The sequence below is a fragment of the Teleopsis dalmanni genome, chromosome 2 (assembly GCF_002237135.1).
Source record: "Teleopsis dalmanni isolate 2A chromosome 2, ASM223713v2, whole genome shotgun sequence".
Lineage (NCBI taxonomy): Eukaryota > Metazoa > Arthropoda > Insecta > Diptera > Diopsidae > Teleopsis > Teleopsis dalmanni.
Window position 1 is genome coordinate 63,171,801 of NC_051847.1, and position 25,225 is coordinate 63,197,025.

A 25,225-nucleotide genomic window follows, 5' to 3' on the forward strand; every position below is an offset into this window, starting at 1 on the left:
ACTCGTGGTACATTTAAAACCCCTCTTTACGCCTTGACTGGATTATTGTTTATCACTTCATCAGACTAAGCAATAATTGACTTCAGATCTGCATACCTCCCCGAGGAGTTTGTAACCATTCTGAGATTCGATAACACGGTATTGGTAAGCCTGTCAGTTCTCGCAAATAATTTTAGGGCTCTCTCCTTCATGCATTTTTTGATCGGATCAATCTTGAGGTACCTGAGGATGTCATCCGTCCTAATGTATCATGGTACCTTGAAAAGTGTTCTCAGAGTCTGGCTTTGTGCAATGTCTAACTGGCGAATATATACATATATATATATTCATATACTTGTATATCTATTCAAACATATTCAATATATATATTAATAGAAATTTGAATATCTATTCACACAAATTAAATAGATATTTGAATTGATATAGAATAATAATAATAGTTAAAATAAATATAGATAATGAACAGATATTCAAATATCTTCTCATATGTGTATATTGAATGAAAAAAAGATATTCTAATATTTATTTAGTAAATGTTTTTTTGTTCTTCGTTTTAATTAATTAAAGTAATTATGCTGAAATTAAATTGCGCATATGCTAAAGAAATTCCTAACGCCTCTTATAATATATTTAATTTCTGAATCCAAAATACTCATACCAGGAGTCCGCATTTCCATTGTATATCATCGCATTTGTTAATTGTCAGTTATTTAGTATTTATTAATAAATTATATTTGAATGAATGAATGAATGAAATGTTTAAATATTAATCTATTTGAATGATTTTAATGAAATTATTTTAAACACAATTTTGTGATGTTTCACATAGAGCAAAACATGCCAACGCATCTCGCCACATAGAAAAACTCTCCAAACTGAGCACTCATGCAGAAAATATGAGTTGCGCAGTACACAAGACTCAGTGCCATCGTTCGTTTAAAATGTATCGCAATTCTCAGTTTTCCTATAAGAAATCAGTCGAGTTGTACGTTTTAAACAGTACGGGTTGTTCCAAACGCAGATACAAATTGTGAAGACCGCTGAGTTGAAACGCGCGAAATCTCTTTACACTGAAAAGTATTCCGAAATATTATTATTATTATTACGGTCTTGTGTACTCAAGCACCCCTTCCGCCGGCGACCTGGTTCACACTTTTTATAGTCAATTTTTTGAAAGTAACTTTTTGAAGCAGATTTTGTAGTTTTTTTGTAGTTCTTTATTGAAAATTACAAATATAATCAAATATATATTTAGTAAAAATAAATAAATTAAAATAACGTTATTGAGCAAGAGAAAATTGTATCTTTCACGCTTTGACGCGAACTTAAAATTCGAAAACAAATTCAAATAATTTTCCATTTTTCAAACAAAAGAAAAATAAGAAAGTTTCCTGAGTAAATTGAAAAAGAGAATATAACAACTTTGTAAGGAAAATTTTGTTCGGTATTACGTCAATAAATAAAATTAAATATAAAAACACAAAAATAAAATATAAATAGAAAGAAAAAAGTCATAACAAAATCTATAGAATATATTTTTGTCTTGATTTTTCCGCTCTTGTGACTAAATCAAAAATCAATATTTAAAAAATCTAACCAGAAACGTAAATCGAATAAATAGCACCAATACGCCACCCCCACCAGAACTGAATCATCAATAAGCAAATAGATACAAAGTAAAAATTCCTACAAATATAAATAACCTTCGGAGCCCACAACAGAACCGTGCCTTCAATTAAATAACGTAACGTAATTAAACACGTTCATAAGTTTTCGACAATTTAACGCACACAAACACACATCGTTTTACACCAAGAGAAATGACAATGGTTGAGGGTATGACTTCCATAGATTTGGGCTCAAGTCCCATGCAAGAAACCACCGACGACATTGCTAATGCCATGCAAACTGAACCTGTGGAAACAGCAGAAGAAAGGTTAGTGTTTCAAATTAAACTACGAGCGAGTATTTAATTGAGAGCGTAAATGAATTGTGAAAAAAATGTCAAGGACATTCCAATTTAATTAAGCGCCCATTGCATAGGCAGGCACCCATGAACTAACTGAGTGCCTTAATCAAAGCCAATTTGGATTTTAATTTGGTTTTCTGAATGTTATCCGATATTTATGTGAATATTCAAATTATTTTATAGTGATATCGTAATAGATTAGCAAATATAGTCAACTTGTTTATTTTGCTTATAAAAATATATTAAATGGACAAAAAGATAAATATATAGAATATAGATAAAGATAGACAAATATATTATATATATAATATATTATAATATATTAATAGTCACATCAAAAGCTTTTATAATGAATTCAGTATATTATGGGTAAAAAGAAATATTTATATTTTATACAGTTTATATTAGTCGTAATTTTTTCTTACAGAGTTGTAAAAAAACAGCAAAAAGTCTGGTTTAAACAAATTGGCAACACTTTTAAAATATTTTAAATGATTGTTTTTGACATCTGTATTTTGTTTCACTAAATTACATTAATTTAAATTAATTAATTCAAATAAAAGTGAAAACAAAATGAATATTAGAAACGCAATGGCATTTTTAGCATTTTTATCTTATATATTTAAATTAATTTATTTATGTATGTATTTAAATTTATATATGTATATATTAGTAAACCTATTGCTCATATGATTTTAACGGATGACAAGAATTTTGTCCAGTAAACATTCACAATAGACTGATTTTTAAATTTGACTCCACTGAAACTTAAAACGTAATATTTTTTTTTGCGAGTAAAACTTAACTCTGAAGATTTTAAGAGCATTATTGTTGCTCCACATGTTTTCTTTCATAAGTTGCGAGTATTTTTTGCTACTCTGAAAGAAAAAAATAACGGGTATACTTACAATATAGTATATAGGATACAATAAATCAACAATGGACACATTAGCGCCTCGAACAACTAATGTTCAAACCGAACGCAATATATTCTATTACTACCACTACTACTTATATATTTTATATTGAATCTATATTTTTTTTATCTCTCAAGCCGAGAGTGACTTGTCTTTATGACGAAAACAAACTATTTAAAACGGATTCGAATAGCAAAGAAAAGACAAGGACAAAAATTTATTTAATTTATTTAATTTAAACACTATTTCGAATATTGCCAAGTATTCATCATCAGTGGTCTTAGAAAATATTCGAATTTCTTAATTAGTTTATAGTCCGTTTACAATGTGTTTGGACTGCAAGTGTCAGGCTTAGAACTCGTGACCATCAAAACACGATTAGTTACCACTTCAAATTTCAAAGGCACAAGTTCTATATTATTTTTTTGTAAACAAGCATTAAATAAGTCAATTAATAGATTTATTAAAAATATTTAACTGTGTTTGAAATCAGATTTGTTGCTCCATAAAACATATTAAACAAAACAAAACCGTCAAAAGTGCTCAAGGTTATTAAAAACTTGATGATCGCTTAAAATAATTTGTGTTAGCACAATAGACAACAGATGATGAATTATATAGTATTTCCCACTTAATTATTAATGACGATCGAAATCAACTTAACATTATTGAAAATGTCATCACTACAATGTGAGCATACTTGTTGAAAATCATATGTTAAATGAATAAATGAATAAATGATATGAAGTACAATTAAACTATAAGAAAAAATGTTAAAAACATAAATCAAACCAATTAACTTTTAAACAAATTAGGTATTACAAAATTAATAACTATTATGATACCAGCTTTTATTCTTAGCTAAAGAATTATTAGATGATGACTAACAATAAGAAAACAAGATGAGTAACCTTTACTCTACCATATCTTTGTTTAAATATTGGAACTAGATCTTAAAGATTTCTTAATCTTTATATAAAGATTATAGCCTGATTAGTGACAGCAGGTATTAACAACTTGACAGCGTGACAGCTTGATCACTTGAATATTACCAGCTTTCAGTCTAAGCTGGAGAGTTGTTGGATGATGAAAGAATTGAAAGAGCAAAACGATGATCTTTTTTCTAACAGCCTTCCGATAATATATTGTATAGATCTATTATAAAAATGAAAGTGTAAATTATATACTGTATATATTGAGAAATTATACATTCTATAATACAAGCTTTTACTAATATTGCTATTGTAGAACTAGTTGATCAGATCCCTTCTACATTCTTCTAGCATTCTTCTGCTGAAATATTAAATATATGTTGTTTATACATGAAAAATCCGCTATTTAAAAAATAGATCTATTTAAAGATTACGATATTGATTTTCTATTCCCACTTATATTTTGTTGCTGGTTGAAGATTATAGAAATATTATAAAAGGGATAATGGTGATTAACTTATCTTATATATTTTTATATTATGTTTGTGAAATTCACCATGAGTTAACTAAAAAATACGATAATGTTATTCATACTTCTAACAGTGTCAGTTGCCTCAATTTTACAAAAAACTAAATGTCGTTATTTGGTGATAATTCTTCAGTTTGATCTGAGGAGTTGGAGGTTTGGGCATAAGAAATAAATATAAAATGTTAAATATAGATTTGTTGTTGTTGTTGTAACCCGCCGGGACCTAAAAGCAGATAACATGTAAGGATTACGAGACAAATACATGGGTAAAGGAATGGATAGGTGGGATTGTGGTACTGGGATGAAAGAAGGGGAAGGGTTGGTATAATTTGAAACTAACCAGGATCCAGCCGAAGAAATCTAGCTACCTCAAGAGGACGAGTCCAAAGGTCGATTGGACTTAAATAGGTGTGTGCATTGGGGCAAGAAAACAGATGGGATACGTCATGGGGCGTGGAGCTGCAGTTTGGGCACACATAAGGAATGGACGCGTTAATACGTGACAAGTAACTGTTAAGCACATGGGTATATCCTGAAATATTCATGTGTTAGATTGGGGCAGGTCTACAAATTTTTTCCATTACATTATAAAGTCAAATCTAATACAAAATTGAATTTCATTGAAGTATGTAATAGTCCATATATGGTGAAAAAGTATTCCTCAAGTAAATCAACTGTTAATGTTCAGTATTTTTCTTCCTAAGATCATTCGCCACTTTTATGAGCAATATTCCTTTCAATTTCTTTCATAAAGATTAAGAAGACAAGAAGACGAGCACCTCGTTTCCAAATATGTTTTCAATGTGTTTTTATTATTCGTAATGTTTGTTTTCTATAACAAAGTTCTCAACAACAAATTCAAATTGATGTCATCCCAAAATAAAAATATTATAAATTCTCACATGATAATTACTTTAAAGTATAATTAAAAATAAATTAGTTCGTGCAGATTTTATTAAAAGTTTTTATTTCAATTTTTAATTATAATCATGTAGTTTTTACGTGATCTACAATTTTCAGCTCAATAAAAAATATAGAGACTAAAAGAAAAAAAAAAAAATTGTAGATAATAATTTGACAAATAAAAACTACAAATTTATTTTAAAGAGACCCTCTCATCACGATAAAAATTTAAAAGTACAGATATAGCCATATAAATATGATACACATATATATATAGTATATAGACTGCTATTTACATGATAAAATGGCTTTCTGCAGCTATTAACTGAAGTATCGGTATGCCTTTATATTGCTACTATTTCTTAGTAAAGGTCATTGGATTTATTGGCACGTAGATTATATAAAATATTTCAAATTGATTTTTATCTGTCACTTTTATCTCCTTGTCAGACTACAAAATTCACTTTTATTAAAAAAATGAATAATTCTAAAATTTTTTTTAATAAATTAATCACTGTCAAAGGTTCGAAAAGTAAAATATATATAAAAAAATTCGTTTCACAAATATTTAAAATACAAAATGTCACAAGTGTCAAATAAATAGATAAAGGCAGACTTCTGAACTTAACACTGGAACATAGACTTTATAAATTTGTAAAGATCAGCATGTCAGAAAGGCATCTCTGATCTTTGATTAAATCACAAATAAAGATGGTTTGTTAAATGAGATTCTTTAATATTTATAAAAATACTAGAGTTATTGTTAGCTTGTGTGAATTTACCTAAATAAAATTTCAGTGGAGTTATAGTTTAATCAATGTGATCATTTGGAGAGATCTTGATAACGTCATATGAAGAGAAGATATTTAAGAACAATTTAATAATAATTTTTATATAGTATTATAGAACTACATATTATAGAAGAATCGTTTTATATTTTAGTAGCAACCAATAATGCTTGTAAGGCAAAAGTAATATCATTCAGAGCTAAGTTAATTAATCTCTATAACCCACAGACATCTATGAAACTTCTAAAATTCTAAATAATTAAAGATTAGTTTAAATAACATTAGACTTATTAATATCAGCAGAAATTTCTTTAAAGTCATTCTTCAGTATTGCAATTTGTTTTTAATATATAAATATGTTTAAAAGTTTTTAAAGTCTTATGAGCGCGCGTATTATGCATCCATTTATTAACCTCTTATTGCCGAGAGAAAATCTGTTGATAACTTACGATGTATGGGTGGAATGTGAGTTAGAATGTAAGGTGATCTGAAGAGAACAATTTTATTTTAATAATTGCACATGTGGCTTTAAAAACTTTGTTTTAAAAATATATCACCTAATTTCTCTAGATTCTATTTTTGATTTTTAACTTAGTGAGGGCAGCTATTGTAACTGACCAACCATAAACAGATTTATTTTTCTATAAATTGTCTTGGTCGATTCAAATGGTGACTCAGTCAATGAGTTTTATTAACGGTATTGCATCATTTTGATGATGCATCTTCGTTCCCAATAGTTCAATTTTTTATTTTTGTAAACAAAACAATTGATTTGAGCACATGTTTTACGAATGTTTCAGGTCGTTATATCTCCAAGATGATTTACAAACTTTTTACTTACGATGACTGTTCTCTGTTCCAAAGCGCGGGACGTATAGGAAAAATTAGTGTACTAAATAAAATTGTCTCTATTAGTTGTAAGCAATATTGATAAACAGATTTTCGTGATTTTCTGAATTTAGCTTTATCTTTCTTTTCGAATACAGTATGGTTCTGACCTTTTGTTTTGAGGAACTGCATTTTGGAATATTGGTCTATTTGTTTGAATTATTTGATTCTATTCGTTGTTCTAGTCAGTAAGTGTCTAGAATATAGTATTCCTTCTATATGTAGTGAGTATTCTTGTATCTCATTTTAAAACACTGTATTCCTTTACTATAGGTATACTGATATTTTGATATCTTCACTTCTGCTTAAGATTCAGAAATTGTCTTAGGCTTTTATACTGGTTTTATACTGTCGTATTACCTAATATGCTGCATGAGTATTTTAAATAGCTTTGTTGCTTTACTTAATTGTGATAGGTTTATAAAGATTTTATTAATATTAAATTATTATAGACTATTAGTATAATACTACTATAAGTTATTGTCTTAATATGGTATTATTAGATTTTATGCATGTGATTAACGTTAAAGGATTCAATGAATTTGTAAACAAATTTGATATGTATAGTCAATTTTTACAAAATGAACTATTTTTTAAATAGAAACTATTTTGGTAATAGAAACTATTTACTTAATAAAAACTATTTTTTTAATAGAAACTATTTTCTTAATAGAAACTAAATACTTAATAAATTCTATTACATATATTATAAACAAACTATAACCCTATTAGAAATTATAATAATAGTTTAAGCACATTAATGTAATTATAATATTTCATTATACAAAAATATAAATATTAATGTATACATTAATGATCAGCCAAATATTTTACTGATTAAAAATAATAATAAAAATTTTCGTTCTTATAATTTCACTACTGTTCGATAAAAACCTCTCTATTCATATTTATAGAATTTAGTTTTTTTTCATCAAAACGAACGTTAGAAATCAATTTTATATTATTATTATTATTAAATAATAGTTTATGAATACATCCCGACCCAAAAGATCTATTGTGCGCCTAAAGGCCAAACTAAAGCAATTCTAGCCTATGTATAAATCTAGTAATTACTGCATATATTACTGCATATACTGCATTACTGCATATATTCTGACGTTTCCTTCTTCTTATGACAGAGTTGATAGGAATTACTTTCTACCGCACCTATGTTCTTATTGTGGTAATTGACTCTACAGTGTAAGAAGTTCAGTGTAGATTTTATTAAGGTTTCTGTTAAGGTATAATCACTTTTATATACTATAATTTAAATCTTTTATAATATAAGTGAAATTGCAGAGGAGATTAGGGAGAGCTAAACTGATTAATGTAATAAATACTTATTTTATTTGACTTTATTTGATGTAAAGTATTTTCTTTACATTGATTTCTATTTTCTATGCCTAACAATAAAATTTTTATATAATGTTGTTTAAATGAATGGAACTAGTTACAATAACAATTACATATAATAGAGAAATAGTAATACAAAGTTCAAAGATAATGTGCTTCTTGAAGTATAAATTTTGAGTGCATCTGCCTCCAAGTCTCGGCGCCTACACATTACAAAATTATGTCACACCTTTTACGTAAATCTACCTGAGTTTACATATGTATATGTATATATTAAAATATAAATATATGTATCTATTTCAAGATTTGTTTATTATTTCATACATTCTACAAATGTTTCACAATTTTAGGTTTCTCGTTGTTTAGTTAAAATAACGCAGTAAGTCACGCTGCTTAGTATATAAATACTGGAATATAAATATTAGCCTTTCAGGAGTAGCAAATATTTGAAGTCATAAAATTTGTTTCAAAGTTGCGATGCGGTAGTCAGATTTTTAGTATAAATTAGATAACACATGGGAAGATAACAGCATCCCGCACTACGTACTTGATAAGAAATCTGATTAAAGTCAAAAAGATTGCCAAAACAATCACAGGAAAGATTGTTTACAAGTTTTCATGCGGCACGTTCAGCAAATAGAAATTAAAATGGAAAGCAGATAAGCGCCTTTGTTTATACGCTGACTCAGGTCTTGTCATACTATAACAAACCCAATCGATCAATCAATCAAAAGTATCTCAAAAATATATATATGGGTATAGTGGCTTTATTTAAGTTCTACAATTTCGACATATTGGCTGTGATTGTTGCCAAACTTGTTTACTTACGAAATTTTAGTTCTCACTTCTGACAGTACTCGACGCAGTTTATTCACAGTAATCCGCATTAATTCACTTGTATGACTAAATATGTTATTGACCTTGTTTAATAAAAATACTTGAATTTATTTCATTTTATGTATTTCAATTTTTCTTCTTTGTATCTTTTGCAAAATTTTTAATAAGCTCTCTTTAAACGTTATATACAATACACAATACAATAAACCTATGAGTACCAAGCTTAATTAAATTTCATACTTGCAGTTATTTACGAGGGAAGACTACAAAGTTCTATAAGTTAGATTTTATGTTTTTATATTTTGATATTTTATTTATATATTTAGTTTTTATATAAAAAGCAATAGACTTCAGATTCACAGAAAACCATTCGTAAGAGAAAACTGATTAGGCTACTGCTTTCATAGAAAACCAGTCCCCAAACAATCGATTAAAGACAGATTGAAGACAGATTATTGCAATGTCTTGCAATATACTTTTAAAATAGTAGATTTTAATTTAAAATAATTATATTGATTTTTTAAAGCTTTTTATCGTTTTTTTATAAAGTTAGTTGAACTCATTTTGTTTGGCTGCCATTATTATAATCACAAGATTAATTGCATTTAACTATATTGAGTATTATGCTATATATAGTACTCAAATTCCATCTAAGTCTGGAACCGCTGGAGACACTAAGTAATTTATAATCTGCAACATTTGTATCTTTATCACAGTAGATGCAATTGATCCTAGCACTGTTCACAAGGCGAACATAAAGGATAAGATCTACAGTTTATATAGCATCTCTGTAAATATATAAATCCAGTATTATTATTTATCGTTCCTCCATGTTAAGGAGTGAGGACCGACCTTCTTCTGATACTTAATCTTTAGGTCACAACACCCAGTGTAAATAAGCAACTCCACGTTGAATGAAAGTGAAATACAATTAATCTTTTCGCGTAACTTTGGGTATTAACCACAGCCACCAAGACACTGCTTTGTTGTTCAAGACAGCTGAAGCTACTTAACCCCCATGGTACTAGATTCATAACTCCGGCCGAGTGTCGCAAGTGTTGACTCACTTACTACCATTCACACTCCAAACAGTGTTGGAATTGCGCCGGGATTTTAGTCGCCTTTTACGACAGGCATGCTTTACCTCGAAAAGATTCTAACCCTTTACACGCAGGGGACTTTGTAAGCATATGTGGTTTCTGGGTGAAAACTTGAAATTTCTTTTTCTTTATCATTTTGGATACTAAATGTAAATGATCTAGTTTAGCAAAATCACGACTGTTAAGCAGCGTTATTTTGGTCTTCTATAGTATTGATTACAAGTCTGATTCCTATAATGGGTTCCGATATCGATAGAGATAATGTTCTTATTATATTTTTTTTGAGAAATATTCAATAAGTATAACAGTAAAAGGATAATGTTGCCCTTACTTATAATTATTTCCGCTTAACAAGTATGTTGGTGGTTATATTTGAAATCTGTTTGACTCTTAGGTGATTAGTTGTGTCAGTAGAGCTTTGTAAAATTTGAAAGATTTTATATAACAAAATATTAAGTGTATTGTTAATACAAAATCGCGCCTAGTCTTACATCTTCAGAAAACTATGTCTGTACTTTACTATATATCCATATATATATTTAGAAGTTTATTTACTAGTACTACTATTGGTATATATACATAAATAGAATCGATCACCAGTAACTACTTGTGAAGTTTTTAGATGCGAAACAAATACCGAAAGCGCATTTCTGTGTTATTTTTATCTATCTGAGCCCGCAGGGAACGGTAGAAATGAAACTAATTATGTGCTTATAAGCACTGTTCTATAAGAGATTCTTTTGAAATTAGGATTATAGTTATTTGACTTTTACATGAGTAATTAACAAATAGTAGTCTTAGTCCATCCTTGCATATGTCGAAAGGTAGACTGACTATTAATTGAATATAAAGTTGCTTTGACTCATATAATGCACTAACTTCTGTCATAATTGGTTTTCTTTCTAAATTGATTGAAATGTTATAAAGAGTATCAATGGTTTATAATGATACATATAAATATATTCAATAAAATATTTCTATATACTTATATACTCGTTTATTAAAATTATTATTATTTTTATTTAAAAAATGTTACTATATTTCACTATATATATATAATAGTATTCAAATATTTTTGCAAACAATTACTTCTTTAAATATATGTATATATCTAAAATTAATTTTAAATACTTTATTTTAGATATGAACGTTTACTCCATCGTGCACAAATTGAAGATCTAAATGAGGTCTCTGGCATTGGATGTCTCTACCAAAGCGGTGTTGATCGTTTGGGGCGTCCTGTTATTGTTTTCTGTGGTAAATGGTTTCCAGCACACAATATAAATTTAGAAAAGGTTTGTGTTTGTTATAATAATCTCTATAAATAAATGGTGCTCTATTAAAAACTACTAATATAAAAATGAAAAGAATATAGAATATTTATACATGTTTAATGATCTAGAAATACAAGTTAGATACCTACATTGTGACCGAAAAGTTTCCGGTCACAATGTACAAACGCAAAATTCTTAATCTTCATCAATATTTATTTTATCTCCTTCAAAATATGCTCCATTAGAAGCGATACACAAATGCCAACGTTTCTTCCAATCATCAAAAAATTTTTTATAGGCGATTTCCGGTATGGCTTTGAGTTCCCTCTGCGAATTCTGTTTTACGTCTTCTATGGATTCAAAACGCGTTCCTCTGAGTGGTAATTTGAGTTTGGGAAACAGGAAAAAGTCACACGGTGCAAGATCAGGTGAATACGGTGGCTGTTCGATGGTATTTATTGAATGTTTGGCCTTAAAATCGTTGATAATGTTGGCTCGGTGCGAGGGAGCATTATCGTCATGAAAAATCCATGAATTATCCTTCCACAATTGAGGCCGTTTACGGCGGATAGCTCTCACGACCGATGCCTAGCTCTCGTGCTATCTCTCTAACACTCACATGAGGATTTTGGAACACGATTTCCTTTGCCTTTTCAATGTTTTCGTCGGTGGTAGAGGCCGAAGGTCGTCCAGAACGCGGCATGTCTTCGACGGTCGTACGACCGTCCTGAAAGGCTTTGTACAACTCATAAACTTGAGTTTTCGATAAAACTGATTACCCATAAGCCTTTTGTAGCATTCGCAACGATTCTGCACACGAAATTTCGTTCGAAACACAAAATTGGATGCAAACTCTTTGTTCAATATTTTTTTCCATTGTTTTTTCGCAACGCACTACTGAGGGGAACTGGTTTCAACAGCTGCCGTAAACGAACTGTCTGACAGATCGCGCTCATTTTTGGCATAGTAATTAAGGAAAGTGCTGCCAAACTACATAAACTTAAAATATCGAAAAATATACAGCGCGCGAATTTTAAATGAGAACTTCCGAAAACCTTTCGGTCACAATGTATGTTATACTAAATGCTCATACAGTAGTAGATAATATATCAGTAAATAATATATATAAATAGTATATCTTATTTTGTAGTGTACTTGGTATAAATTATACAACTTGAAACCATATTTGTTAGTGTTTTTATCAAATAAATATAAAAGTCGAACTTTATGTCAAGCCTCTGAAATTAAATTTCATTTACTGCAAGATGATATATATCCGATCTCCTGTTGGCAGGAAATAGTTAGTTTGGATCTTGAAATTTAATTTTTATTTCTTTATTCTGAAAACATCTATAAATCAATTTCTATTCTTAGTTTAACAGAATTCTTACGATATAATCAATGTACCGATTTTACAATTTTTATGTTACATTTACACACTATATAAGCTTTAATTTGTTATTATATATTTTATTAAACATTTCTAAAAAAATATTTAAAATAAAAAATTTTTTAGGCGTTATTATATCTTATAAAACTTTTGGATCCCATCGTTAAAGGAGACTACGTAATTGCTTACTTCCACACATTAACATCCACAAATAATTATCCATCACTGCATTGGTTGCGGGAAGTGTATGGTGTGTTGCCTTACAAGTAAGATTATTTCTTTGAAAATTTGATTATTTACTAATTGTTTCTTTTTTTAAAGATATAAGAAAAACCTAAAAGCCTTCTATATTGTGCACCCAACATTTTGGACAAAAGTAAGTAAATTTTTTATTTATTTATTTAGTTTATATGCTAGCAAATACTCGTAGGTAATTTAGGCAACATACATATTATACGGATCAATTTAAATGAATATAACATAATATATGGAATAGTGTGTATCAGTGATTTTTTCATTAATATAATTAATTAGCTCTAATAAAATTATGTCTATTCTAATATTTCTACACTTCTCTCATAGAAAGATTTTTTGAGACCTTCAAAGCCGTTCCACCTAAAGTGCAGTGATAAAGTAACATTTTGTTACATATCGCTTTTTTATTGCTCCTAATTCTCTTTACCGTAATCTCACTCTCATTTGTACAGCTACTATGTTAGACATAATCTAAATCAGTGGAACACTACTTAAATTCAGTATACTAATAAATATAGCATACACAATAAGCCACATAAATCATTTGTAGTAATAATTGATAGATATTAAAATGGCTGGTGTAATACTGCCTAAGAATCGCCAGACACAATAATCCTTTCGATTAGCGGATCTATTTGTATTTTATTGATGATCAAGTCGTCATTATGTTGTTATCTGAAGTTGTTACAATAAGTTAGCTTGTCTGAGAATATGAAACAGATTTGGATGAGGTGTCGATTCATTTTTAGCTTAACTTAAAGCACATACCAGGCCATATAACTTTTCTGAGCAACTTTAGGATCGATGAATAGGCTAAAAGTGACACATATACAACAGTTCTTGTTCTATTTAAGACACTATCAAATGGGCAAATTTGTTGACCGAATAGAGGTTCCATTCATATTTAGTGTAGGAGCTGTGGAGAAGAAGAAAATGATAATGTTATTCATACAAATTATTCTAATGGGGCTCCAATATTAGTGTGCTTTTAAGAAAGAAAACTAATAGTCGACGTTATAGAACTACGTAATAGAACTGCATTTAACACACACATTACAGATAAACGTATTTGTGCGTGACAATTAACTTTTTAGACGTTAGTCAAAATCTGGTGTTATCAGCGTTGCAAAAGGAGTTACTGTATGTATGATATAAAGAAAGCGATCCATTCATTGTGGTACTTTTTGTGATACATTGGTGTATTTATTATCCTCAATTAAGGGTAGTATCTGTTTTATTTAAATAATACATGCGTATACGTCGCAATGTCTGAGCTCAGTATCCCTATCAATTTAATACGACTCTACAGAAAAACGTTGAGCAATACCCGTAGCTCCGTCAAGGTAGAATCGAGCTTCTCTGAACCTTTTGATCAAACAAGGCGATCTCTTATTATATCATCTTTCCGATTTCGTCAGGGAAGTGATCACGCGCAGGACAGGTGTTCATCGTAATGGAATAATTATTTGTAAATGTGTACAGCTCCTTGTTTCCGCTGAGGACATCGACATCATCGGTTATAGCAAGCATTATGTTACAGCTGCATTTGCTGCTATTGAAAAGCAATCTGCAAAAATGGCCTGAGGGGTGAATGAGGACAAAACGTAGTATATGTCGGGTACTGGTAGAAATGTGCGGCACTCGGACGCTGAGCTAGAGGCTGGCGACTATCATTTCGAATTTGTCACGGATTTTTTCTATCATGGCACCGCCATGACGAACAACAACGGTGTCAGCCTTGAGATCAGCTGAGGAATCTCAATTGCCAGCAGGTGCTATGGACTTTGGGATGTAGAGTTCTCTCTCGAAAAACAAAACTTACGCGCTATAGGTTACTCTTTCTACCTATGCTTCTGTAGGGTACAGAAGCATGGGTATTATCAAAAAGTGATGAAGCAGCACTGGGAATTTGAAAGAGAAAAGTTCTTTGTAAGACCTTTAGTCTTCTACGAATTTGCGAGGACTACCGCACAAGAATGAACCACGAACTGTACAAACTTTATTTAGGACATGGATATCGCTGGCTTATCGTGAAAATGGGTGAAAAGATATTTGAAGACGTAGTTGGGAAAAAAAAGCATAGAGATAGATCGTGTCTCTGGTGGATTGATCAAGTTGAGGAAGCATTAACCGAACTTGATGTACGAGACTGGAGAATGCGTTCGCATAGTAGAGTGTCTGAAAAAAATAACTGCTTCATTTTAAAATCCCGTTACGGGTTGTTATGTTCAAATAAGTAAGTAACTTTTTTCGCTTGCATTATAGTTAATACATTATATAGGATAAGTAAGTCTTGCCTATTAGCGGTGTTAGTGGTATCTATTATCTACTAGTTATTTATGAACGAAACTTCCTTCATGCTTGTATACACAATATGACAGTAATAAATTTATTATTATTAAATAAATATTAAATTAAATTAAAATTTTTGAATTTAAAACATTTTCTCAGAATTAATTCTTTTTTTGTTCGAAATAGATTTCTTGTTATAGAACATAAAAATTTTAATAATAAATATTTTTTCAGATGATGACTTGGTGGTTTACAACATTTATGGCACCAGCCATCAAAGCGAAAGTTCACTCTCTTCCTGGTGTGGAACATTTGTATTCAGCTATTACTAAGGATCAGTTAGAAATTCCCGCTTATATTACCGAGTATGATATGGCGGTAGGTTATTCTGTAATTACTTACAAAACCACAGTTAATACATTATTTTCTCTCTTGCAGACAAATGGTCTTCATTACTTTGTGCCCACGCCTACGGCCTCATAGATGTTACCTGTTTTTGTGTAAATGATTTAGAGAAATGTACTTAGTAGTGTAATGAACTATAATTACTAAAAAATTTTCGGAGTCGTCAATATTTATATATACATTTTTAGAAAAATAAAACAAATACTGAATCATTTACCTGCTAGACATAATAATAATAATATTTTTAAATAATAAATCGCTGAGTTAGATATAAAGAAGTGCGTTTAAAAGCAAAATATTGCATTGTTACGGCCCAATGGAAGATTCAAAAAATAAGTTATTTACCTTAAAATGGTTATATACAATATTTTAACACCAGATATATATATATATAGTTATTTAGGCAAAACAATAGAATAGTTAATAAATTTGTAATCTTTAAAAAAAAAGCTTATAGGAAATACATAAGAACAAAGCTTAATTCCAACATTCTTATGATGAGAATAGTTAATTAGATACAAATTCGTTTTAGATACAATTTGAAATTGTTTTTATTTTATGCACCACTTTGTAAAAATTTTAAATAAATTCGATTTATGATATAAAAAAATATATACCGATGTATTGTTAATTATGAGAATGTTATATTGTAAAACTATTTACGGTGAACAATATAAAAAATGTTAAAAATTATTAAAAGTCAATATAAAATAAAATAAAATAAAATAAAATAAAATAAAATAAAATAAAAAAAAATTTCAGTATTACTTTCATATAATGTCGAAGAAAGTAATTTACAAAAATTTATTAAAACAAAATACACACACTAACGTCTTACATACACTTACATACGAACAGTATAGATACTGTTTATATACAATACAATATACATTACATATTTAAACATTAATTGAAATAAATGTTAATTATTATTAAATAATAAATTCGTAAATTAGTTAATATAAAAAAAAAACATTGTTAATAAGTTTGTAGATAAAACCCTTTTAGCAGAAAAATTAATTAATTAAATATTAAAATTTTATTAACTGTTGACAACTTCTAAACCGTGTACTTTAATTATAATTATAATTATAACTCTTATGATTATCATTCATTTCTACGTTATATAAAAATATTCATTCAAGCGAATTTTCTTCCAAGCACTTTTTTATTTAATAAAAAAAATTTACATTTAAACTTTATAAGCACTTTTTAATTAAATATTACTAAACTTATATATGAATATGCATTAATAACTAATAAATCAAATTTTATGTGTTTAATAGTATTTAACCATAGAAGCCTTTACTTAATTAATAAAATTATTTATAAATAAATAACAAAATTTTATTATACAAAATTCGTAATGAAATCAATTACCACGAACACTCAGGGATTGGTTTTGAACGATACAATATTTGTTATAAAGTTTAAATATAAATTTAAATATAAATATAAATATAAATGAAATGCTGTTTATATATTTTAGTATTATAATTTTATAATTAACGAAGAAATGAGCTTAATTATAAAAATATACAATTTTAACAATAATATAAAATTGTTGTAATTTTGCCAAAATTTTATTTAAAATGTAAAAAAAAATAATTAAAACAATTAAAACAACAACAAATGAAATGTTCATTTTTTAGCTTGAAATGTAAGCATTTTTTATATGCGAACGATTTAAATATAAAAACTAAAAATTAAATAATTTCGATGTTAGTATTATAATATGAACGATTTTTTTTATTATTTTCAATAAATATTATTTTAAGTAATATAATTTTTTTTATTTTTTATTTAATTTGATTTATCAGAGACATGTTATTTTTTATACGTATATATTATTTATATATTTTTTTGAAATATTATATATTTTATGAAATAAAAAACGATCATGCAGGTCACGAATATACAATCAAGATACGCAATCATTCATAGAATAGTCGCATATAATGAGAAGGTTAAAACGATATAAATATATATTTTAATAAAATAAAAATGTATATATTATTAGAATACTCTAAAAATATTCTATCTCACATCAAACTATATAACTTCTATAACATTGGATTTATATGATTATGAATATATATATCTATACAAATTAATGTATATTTCAAAGTTTGCTTCAAATTATGTTTATTTATTTAAAACTGACCTTATAAACTAAATATTCAACATAAATATTCAACATAGAACGTTCTATTTTGTTGACAACATAGCTAATTATTCTTACCTCCTTGTTGTTGTTGTGACCCGCTGGGACCTGCTTGTGCAGTCCCTTAAGGGGGTGTTGATTGGCACACGGCTCCGGGACGTAAACTCGGACGTTCTTGCAACCTTTACTCGGTGTAATTATAGACGGTGAAATGTCATAGATATAGATAAACTATATGTCATAGACAAATAGTTTCGGTATATAGGCCACTGCTAGAAATGATCAAATAACTTGCCTATAATAATTAAAAACAATTTATTCTTAAGAGTATATCGGAATATCGAATTCTTCTGTTATGAAAAGTTTAATTTATATATGATTTCATATTATTATTTGACTGTGGATATTAAAGATTGAATTCTATTCTAAAGAGAATACCGGAATATCGAACTCTTCTCTCTTCTGTTATGAAAAGTTTAATTTGTATATGATTTCATATTATTATTTGACTGTGGATATTAAAGATTGAATGCTTTTGCAATTTATTATTGTTGGTATATCAAAATTCCATGTAGAGTTGATTATGATAATATTATAGCTGTAAAAGTGATGTATTTGTCACATGGGATCATATTTAATACCAGATTAATGCCTATATGTTTATAAAACGAGTGTGGAAAAAATGGGATTATTTTGGATCAAGAATAGATTATTATGGTTTTGATCCGGTCGCAGTAATGTATTTAATTCTTATTTAAATCACAAAGTATTTTATGAGCTTAATTTCTAAAAAGCATATGATTCATATTTACTTCAACAAATGATTTAATAGATCAATGAATGACGACTGAATACTAGTTTTTAATAACACAAAAAAAAAAACAGTTGACATGGTACTAAATTTATTGTTTATATTTAAAGGTCAATAAACGTATTAGGAAGATATAATCTTTTTTAGTGTTATAACGCATATTATTTCATTTCATTTTCAATTCAAGTCGTTACTCAAAATACAGATTTGCACTGAACAAATCAACAACCCGGTATGCATTGAGATGAAAATCTACTTGAAAATCTACTATTGAAATAACTTCAGATACATTACAGATGGGCGCTGTAATAAAAATTACTTCCGTAGGGTATCATCATTGTCTCACTTTTTGCAACATACAACATACTCAGTAGGTAGACTATTATACCAAAGACGGTAAGAGAAGTTTTTAAACAATACGATCAAGTTTAATGTTTCTAGAAGAAACCTCATTTGTCTAAAGCTATATCATTCCAACTCAACGTAAAATATAGTAACATATAGTTGCACATATGTTGAAATTGATCTATTATTAGTTATTATACTTTGAGTATATCCGCATAAGGTGAAAACTCTTTATTTTATTCTTAGTTGTTGTATTATAAGCAAGTCGGCGTAAAATTAAACCTCTTCATTCTGTTCTTCACACTATATGTAGTGGTTATACTATAAGTAACTCTGCATAGGCTAAACGTATTGAAAATATTTTTTTACATACACCCATTTAAATTTGTTTAACGTGTAGTTTCGCATCAATGGGTTAGCAAAACTTTCAAGTTCGGGTAAATAATAAAATTAAAAAAAGTGGATGAAATTTATAGATATGGATATCCACATAGAAGTGGATAAATGTACCCCTGTTTTTCTTTCCATCATTTCTGTTTGAAGCCTACGGATATAGTTAAGAGTTATTTTAATGGGGTAATCACGATTACAATATAAATAAAGAAAAGTGGAAAGTAGAAAGTAGAAAATGAAATATAGGCAGTAATAGTGGAGAATGGAACTGAGAAAATAATATGAGAGTTCCTTTCAAAATCTTCTAATATATCTACAAACATTATTAGTTATATTATTATTTTAATGTTATAACTTATTATGTCTAATAATAAGATTTTTCCTAATTACAATTTAAAAACCATTTATTTCTCCCAACCGTTAACACGTACACAACAACGAAAAATATTGATTATTTAAAGAAGGTATATAATATATATACCTTAGTATCTATTAAAACTGACAATTATCCGCGGTCATATGGATATATTCTTCAATTTAGTGAAGTATCGTTTATTCTAAAATGTTAAAATTTTTATACCATTCAATTTATCTACATTCATAAACCCATATAATCCATGTCGGTTTTGTTTCTAAATTACTGTCGTATAGAATGAAAGTCCCACATATAAAATGTATACTTTCTATTGATTTTTATTTTTTCTTTATTATTTGATTATAATAATTTTTATTTTATATTATTTTATTGTCTGTAATAAAACCACCAAGAGTGTTTAGTAATCTCTAATAGCATTTATATATTCGATATTATTAAAAATATAAAAAAAAAACACCTGAAAACTATCAATTGTGAATTATGCTGAAAACTGTTGGTTTTTTCTATATTTACACAGATTAAATAAAATTAATTAATAATTATTGCTAATTAAGAAAGTCGTAAAATTATAGTACTAATTACAATACAAATAAATTTTCCAACACAATATATATATAATTAAACCACCCGATAGACAAATATACATATGTGTGCTCTCGAGAGATGCCAAATTATTCTCGAGTACTAACATGAATAACTGATATATACATCAAATTAGTAAACAAACAATAGGTCGGAGATATATTAATTGATTTTAATACATTTAAATGTATAATACTAATATTTTCTATATCAAGTATTTTTTTATCATATAACTAAATCACAAAATCGATAATATCGCGTTATCGAATCTCAGAATGGTTACCGGCTCCTTGGGGAGGTATGCAGATCTGAGGTCAATTACAGCTTAGTCTGATGATGTTATAAACAATAATACAGTCAAGGCGTAAAGAGGGGTTTTGAAGATACCACGAATTAATAAAGAGTAAGAGTGTTCAAGTGCACTGGCTCAAATAGCTTCAACATAATGAATCAGAAAAAGAACACTTGAGTTCTGTTAAGTAATAGTTCCACTGACGGTCTTTCTAGTTATACTTTCTTTCATGGTTTTTAGTGTAATTTCAATTAAAGTTATTGAATTCAGTAACTTAATAAAGAACTAATTTTAATTGGATTAATTGGAAAATCATTATACGTAACTATATATAATATTCTTCACACTAATTGGATTACTTTTACAAACAGAACTTAATCCATTTTATTGTCTAAATAGTGTAGAACATAATATATATTATACATTGTATAATATTTATTGAATTTAAAATAAAACTGTAGAGGTGTAAATAATTTGAATTAAAAAGGATTAGTCAATGAAATAATAATATAAGCATTTGATTATATTAAAAGTAGCAATTTCAAGAAAATATTGAAATGTATAGAAAGCGTGGTATTTTTGTTATATTAAATATAGACGGGTTTTGAATAGCAAAGAAAGAAATAAAGGACAAATACAAAAATTTATTTTAATTTTATTGAAGTTTGGTTATATTAAATAGATATAAAAATTAGACCTTTTAAATTTCTTTCTGGTAAATAAGAAAATCACATAGAGTACGCTCAGTCCAAAATTGTATTTCATGTAAAAAAAAAGAAAGATTTATTATAGAACTTTTATTAAATAATTAAATATGAAATATTATTTAAGTTATCATTTTGAAAGAAGCCTTATAGTATTTTAATGAAGTGGAATAGTATATTACTATGTTAGTAGATATAAAAATATTGGAAAGAAAGAAAAAAAACTGCCCTTATCTAGATTGCTTAATTTAACAGTGTGAATAAAACTTTCTCGGAACATTAAATTTAAAAAAATATAAATATATATTTGACCTTTAACATAGAATGTTATAAGAAACCAGAAAGTAATATAAAGTTTTTCAGAATATTTAATTTTTTTTGTGTCAATGAAAATATATCTGATAGATTTTTACAATTTTTAAGAATGTTTCATGTAAACTTTTGTTTTGCTCAGTGTTCTGATTTTGATTCTCTTCTTATACCTAATGACTAATCCAATTCTATTATTAAACTATATACTAATAATATTATCACCAACTCTAACATTTTACTTCTGTGAAATGTTTATATGAGATATTTCGTGAAAAGTTTAAAATTTTAAGTATATAGAAAATATATATCATGTTTACAATACATCTCCGACCTACATATATTACGAATAATAGTAATAATGTAATAAAAGAATGGCACATAAAAATATAACTATATAAAATACAAGTACATAATAATATCTTTTAATCTAGAAATGCATGTATCCTATTTTTATTCTCCTATCTGATGTACTCAGAATTCTGTAATATATCCTAAAAAAACACATTTATTGAACAAGCGATTAAGTTTTAATTAATGCGATTATAATTTATTTTTATATTACTTAGCGTAGGTTGTCGAAAGCATCTCGATGTTCCTTTTATATATAAAAGTTATATATAAGTATTAATTGAAAAAAAAAATTATTTAAAATGATCAAACTTGAAAAAAAATAATAACAAAGATAATAAAAATTATGCTTATGTTAAAAAAATAAAATTTGTTTAAATTTATTATATAAAATACGTAAACATTACATATAAAATATGTAAACAACAAAGAACCGCCTCTAAAGCAGCATCAGATATACTGATCTGAATATATTTTCACCTCTAATACAAATTATTAAATAAAAAGTAAACATTTTGCTTGATTTTTAAAAACTATAAAGTTTATGATATTCCCCTAAAAGTAGTTTATAGCTATGCAGGGGCATAAAATATGATCATTAATTACTTAATTGGCCATAACAGCCCATTACCGTGTGTCGGCATATCTTTCCAGATGTCTCTGCTACGTGCGCGGCTCCTCTAGTCTCATACATAAAGTTCGGTTAGTGCTTACGCTACATCAACATGATCACTCCACCGGAAACCTCTACACCTTTTTCTTCCAATTACTGCTTTAAATACCCAGTTCGCTGGAGCATCTTTAGCGGTCTTCAGCCTTCTCTTTTTTGTTGACTAACACTATCAGTCCCAATGTCGATGAATGCTCTCTATGTCGTCAAAAATATAGTATTTGCTTATTCTAGCGTGGAGGGCTGACGTGTGGGCTTCGAGTGTCTTCTCCTTTTAGCTCTATTCATTATATAAAGCATTTCTGATATTGTTTCTATTAAGTCGGTCAAATGCCGCAACTTTTTAAACTTGCCCTATAACTGGTAATGCTTATAGGTTAGTGGCCTGTAAGGAATAACTTGTCAACAATTTCACATTTTCGCAAACTTTGTGTAATTAAAAAACTATTTTTAATATAAAAAAATATTCATTTATCTTTGAAAAACTTTTTTTACAAAACTATTTTAAACTAAAATAACTTAATCTAATTATTAATAAAATTACTTTAATAAAACTTTAATCTACTTTACGTTATGACTAAATGCAGTTCTTTACAATTTTCAATGTATTTTTCTTTGTGTGTTTCAAAAAGATCATTTAGAGCATCAATAACTTTTTGATGTATTTCATCTACGTATGCAGGATCGGGATTATTATTTCTGACAACCTCAATAGGTGCTCCAACTATAATAAAAAATAAAAATCATAAAAATTAAATAAAAGAAATTATATAGTTAAATTAGATCCAAACAAACTATGTTAACTCACCAACTTGTACGATATGTTTACGTTGTGGCAACAATCCAAAAGTATATTGGAAAAACCCACGTCCGAGCACTATTAATGGTGAAATGCCAGTAAGTTTTTTAGTTAACGACTGAAAACGTCTAAGCCACGAATCAGGTGGATTATTAACTTGATCAAATATATCAACTTCTCCAAATGAAAATGATGGCACAATTGGGGAACTAAAGTCAAGAATATATTGTATGTATATATAGTATGTATTTTTACTTACCCTGTTCTAATAGCCAATTTAACAAATCCCTTGCGTCTTTTAAGCGTTAAAATATAACGTCCCGGGTGTGAGTCGAGTGCTTCTTGTGCTCCACCTACTAAAATAGCTACAGCATTTGATGTGAAACCGTCTTTATTATCAGGATGCTTTGGATCATTTGATTTAGTTAAATGATACATAAGTGATTCCTTAGATACTGATACAAGACCCCATAACCTTAGTAATTCACGCATAATTGGTGTAAAAAAGTGCATATCTAAAGTTCCAATTTTTGGGCGTACACCGGGATATAATTCTAACCATTTAACAATATGATTTCCCATATTATTCGAAATTCCAGTACTAAAATATTTAAAGAATTAAGTATATTAAAATATATCTATATAAAATTAAATTTAAATATATAATGTACTTTTATAAAATCAAATCCGTATATATTTTATGTGTGATATAAAAATTTTTACTTTTCAGTAATATAATATATAGCAGTGTTTCTCAACTCAAATCATACTGCGGACCTGGAAAATATTCAAGGTAAGGTAAAATATTCCATATATTCTATATATATATATATATAAGTATGTATTTAACAATATACAATGTCTAAAAAAATATTATTAAAGACGATAATATTTATATTTTTATTTAATATTTTACATACCAGTGGTGCTAATGGCATGAACTAGTGGTTGAGAAACCCTGATATATAGTATGATAGTGTTGGTATTTAAGATATTCATAATTATTATCTACAAACAAAAGTTTATTTTTATTAATTAATTTATTTTGGGATATTATCTTTTTTAAAAAATACAAACACGAGAAATGTGTGGTGTGTTTACTAATCGATAAGTTATCAGTTCTTATCTCTATTAGTATGTTACTATAACATTATTACTAGTAAAACTTTAATTAACAATTAATATTATAAAAACAAGAAAATAAGTAATTTATCGGATTGTAAAACAATTGTTTTTTATCTGGATATATTATATCATAAATATTATATTTATAGAAAAGTCAAAACGTTCTGTTGGTTATAAGACAGTACCCAAGAATGATTTTAAATTAATAATTCCTCAAAATTTTTTGAACGCTATATATAAAAAATCTAACTTTAGAAGTGGATATTTGTTTTAATTCATCTATACAGATCTGATTTCGTATCCGATCAGTCAATAAAGATAATGTTTTTTTTTTCAGAAAAATTTCAAAAAATTTCTTATGTTGGTACCGGTATACTAATAGATGTAGTAATGGAAAATTTAACTAATAACTTAACTAACATAGATGTGATATGTATGCTTTGACAGTTTTGGACATACTCATGTTTGTCAT

General features: G+C 27.7%; 2 protein-coding genes across 2 annotated transcripts in view; one reads left to right on the forward strand and one right to left on the reverse strand.

The window, feature by feature from the left end:
- Positions 1-1,470: 1,470 nt before the first annotated feature.
- LOC119681933 (protein GDAP2 homolog) lies at positions 1,471-16,713 on the forward strand. Its single transcript, XM_038095245.1, has 6 exons — positions 1,471-1,936; positions 11,358-11,511; positions 13,007-13,146; positions 13,202-13,256; positions 15,662-15,805; positions 15,866-16,713. Exons 1-6 carry the CDS (start codon positions 1,821-1,823, stop codon positions 15,908-15,910), a joined length of 654 nt encoding a protein of 217 aa, XP_037951173.1. The 5' UTR covers positions 1,471-1,820; the 3' UTR covers positions 15,911-16,713.
- Positions 16,714-23,395: 6,682 nt separating this feature from the next.
- Positions 23,396-25,225, reverse strand: part of LOC119674693 (2-acylglycerol O-acyltransferase 2-like) — a 2,586-nt gene continuing 756 nt past the window's right edge. Inside the window, exons 2-4 of the mRNA XM_038085849.1 lie at positions 23,888-24,229; positions 23,638-23,837; positions 23,396-23,553 (exon numbers count right to left, since the gene is read on the reverse strand). Coding sequence (XP_037941777.1) covers positions 23,396-23,553; positions 23,638-23,837; positions 23,888-24,229 — 700 coding nt within the window. The remainder of the gene's footprint in view (positions 23,554-23,637; positions 23,838-23,887; positions 24,230-25,225) is intronic.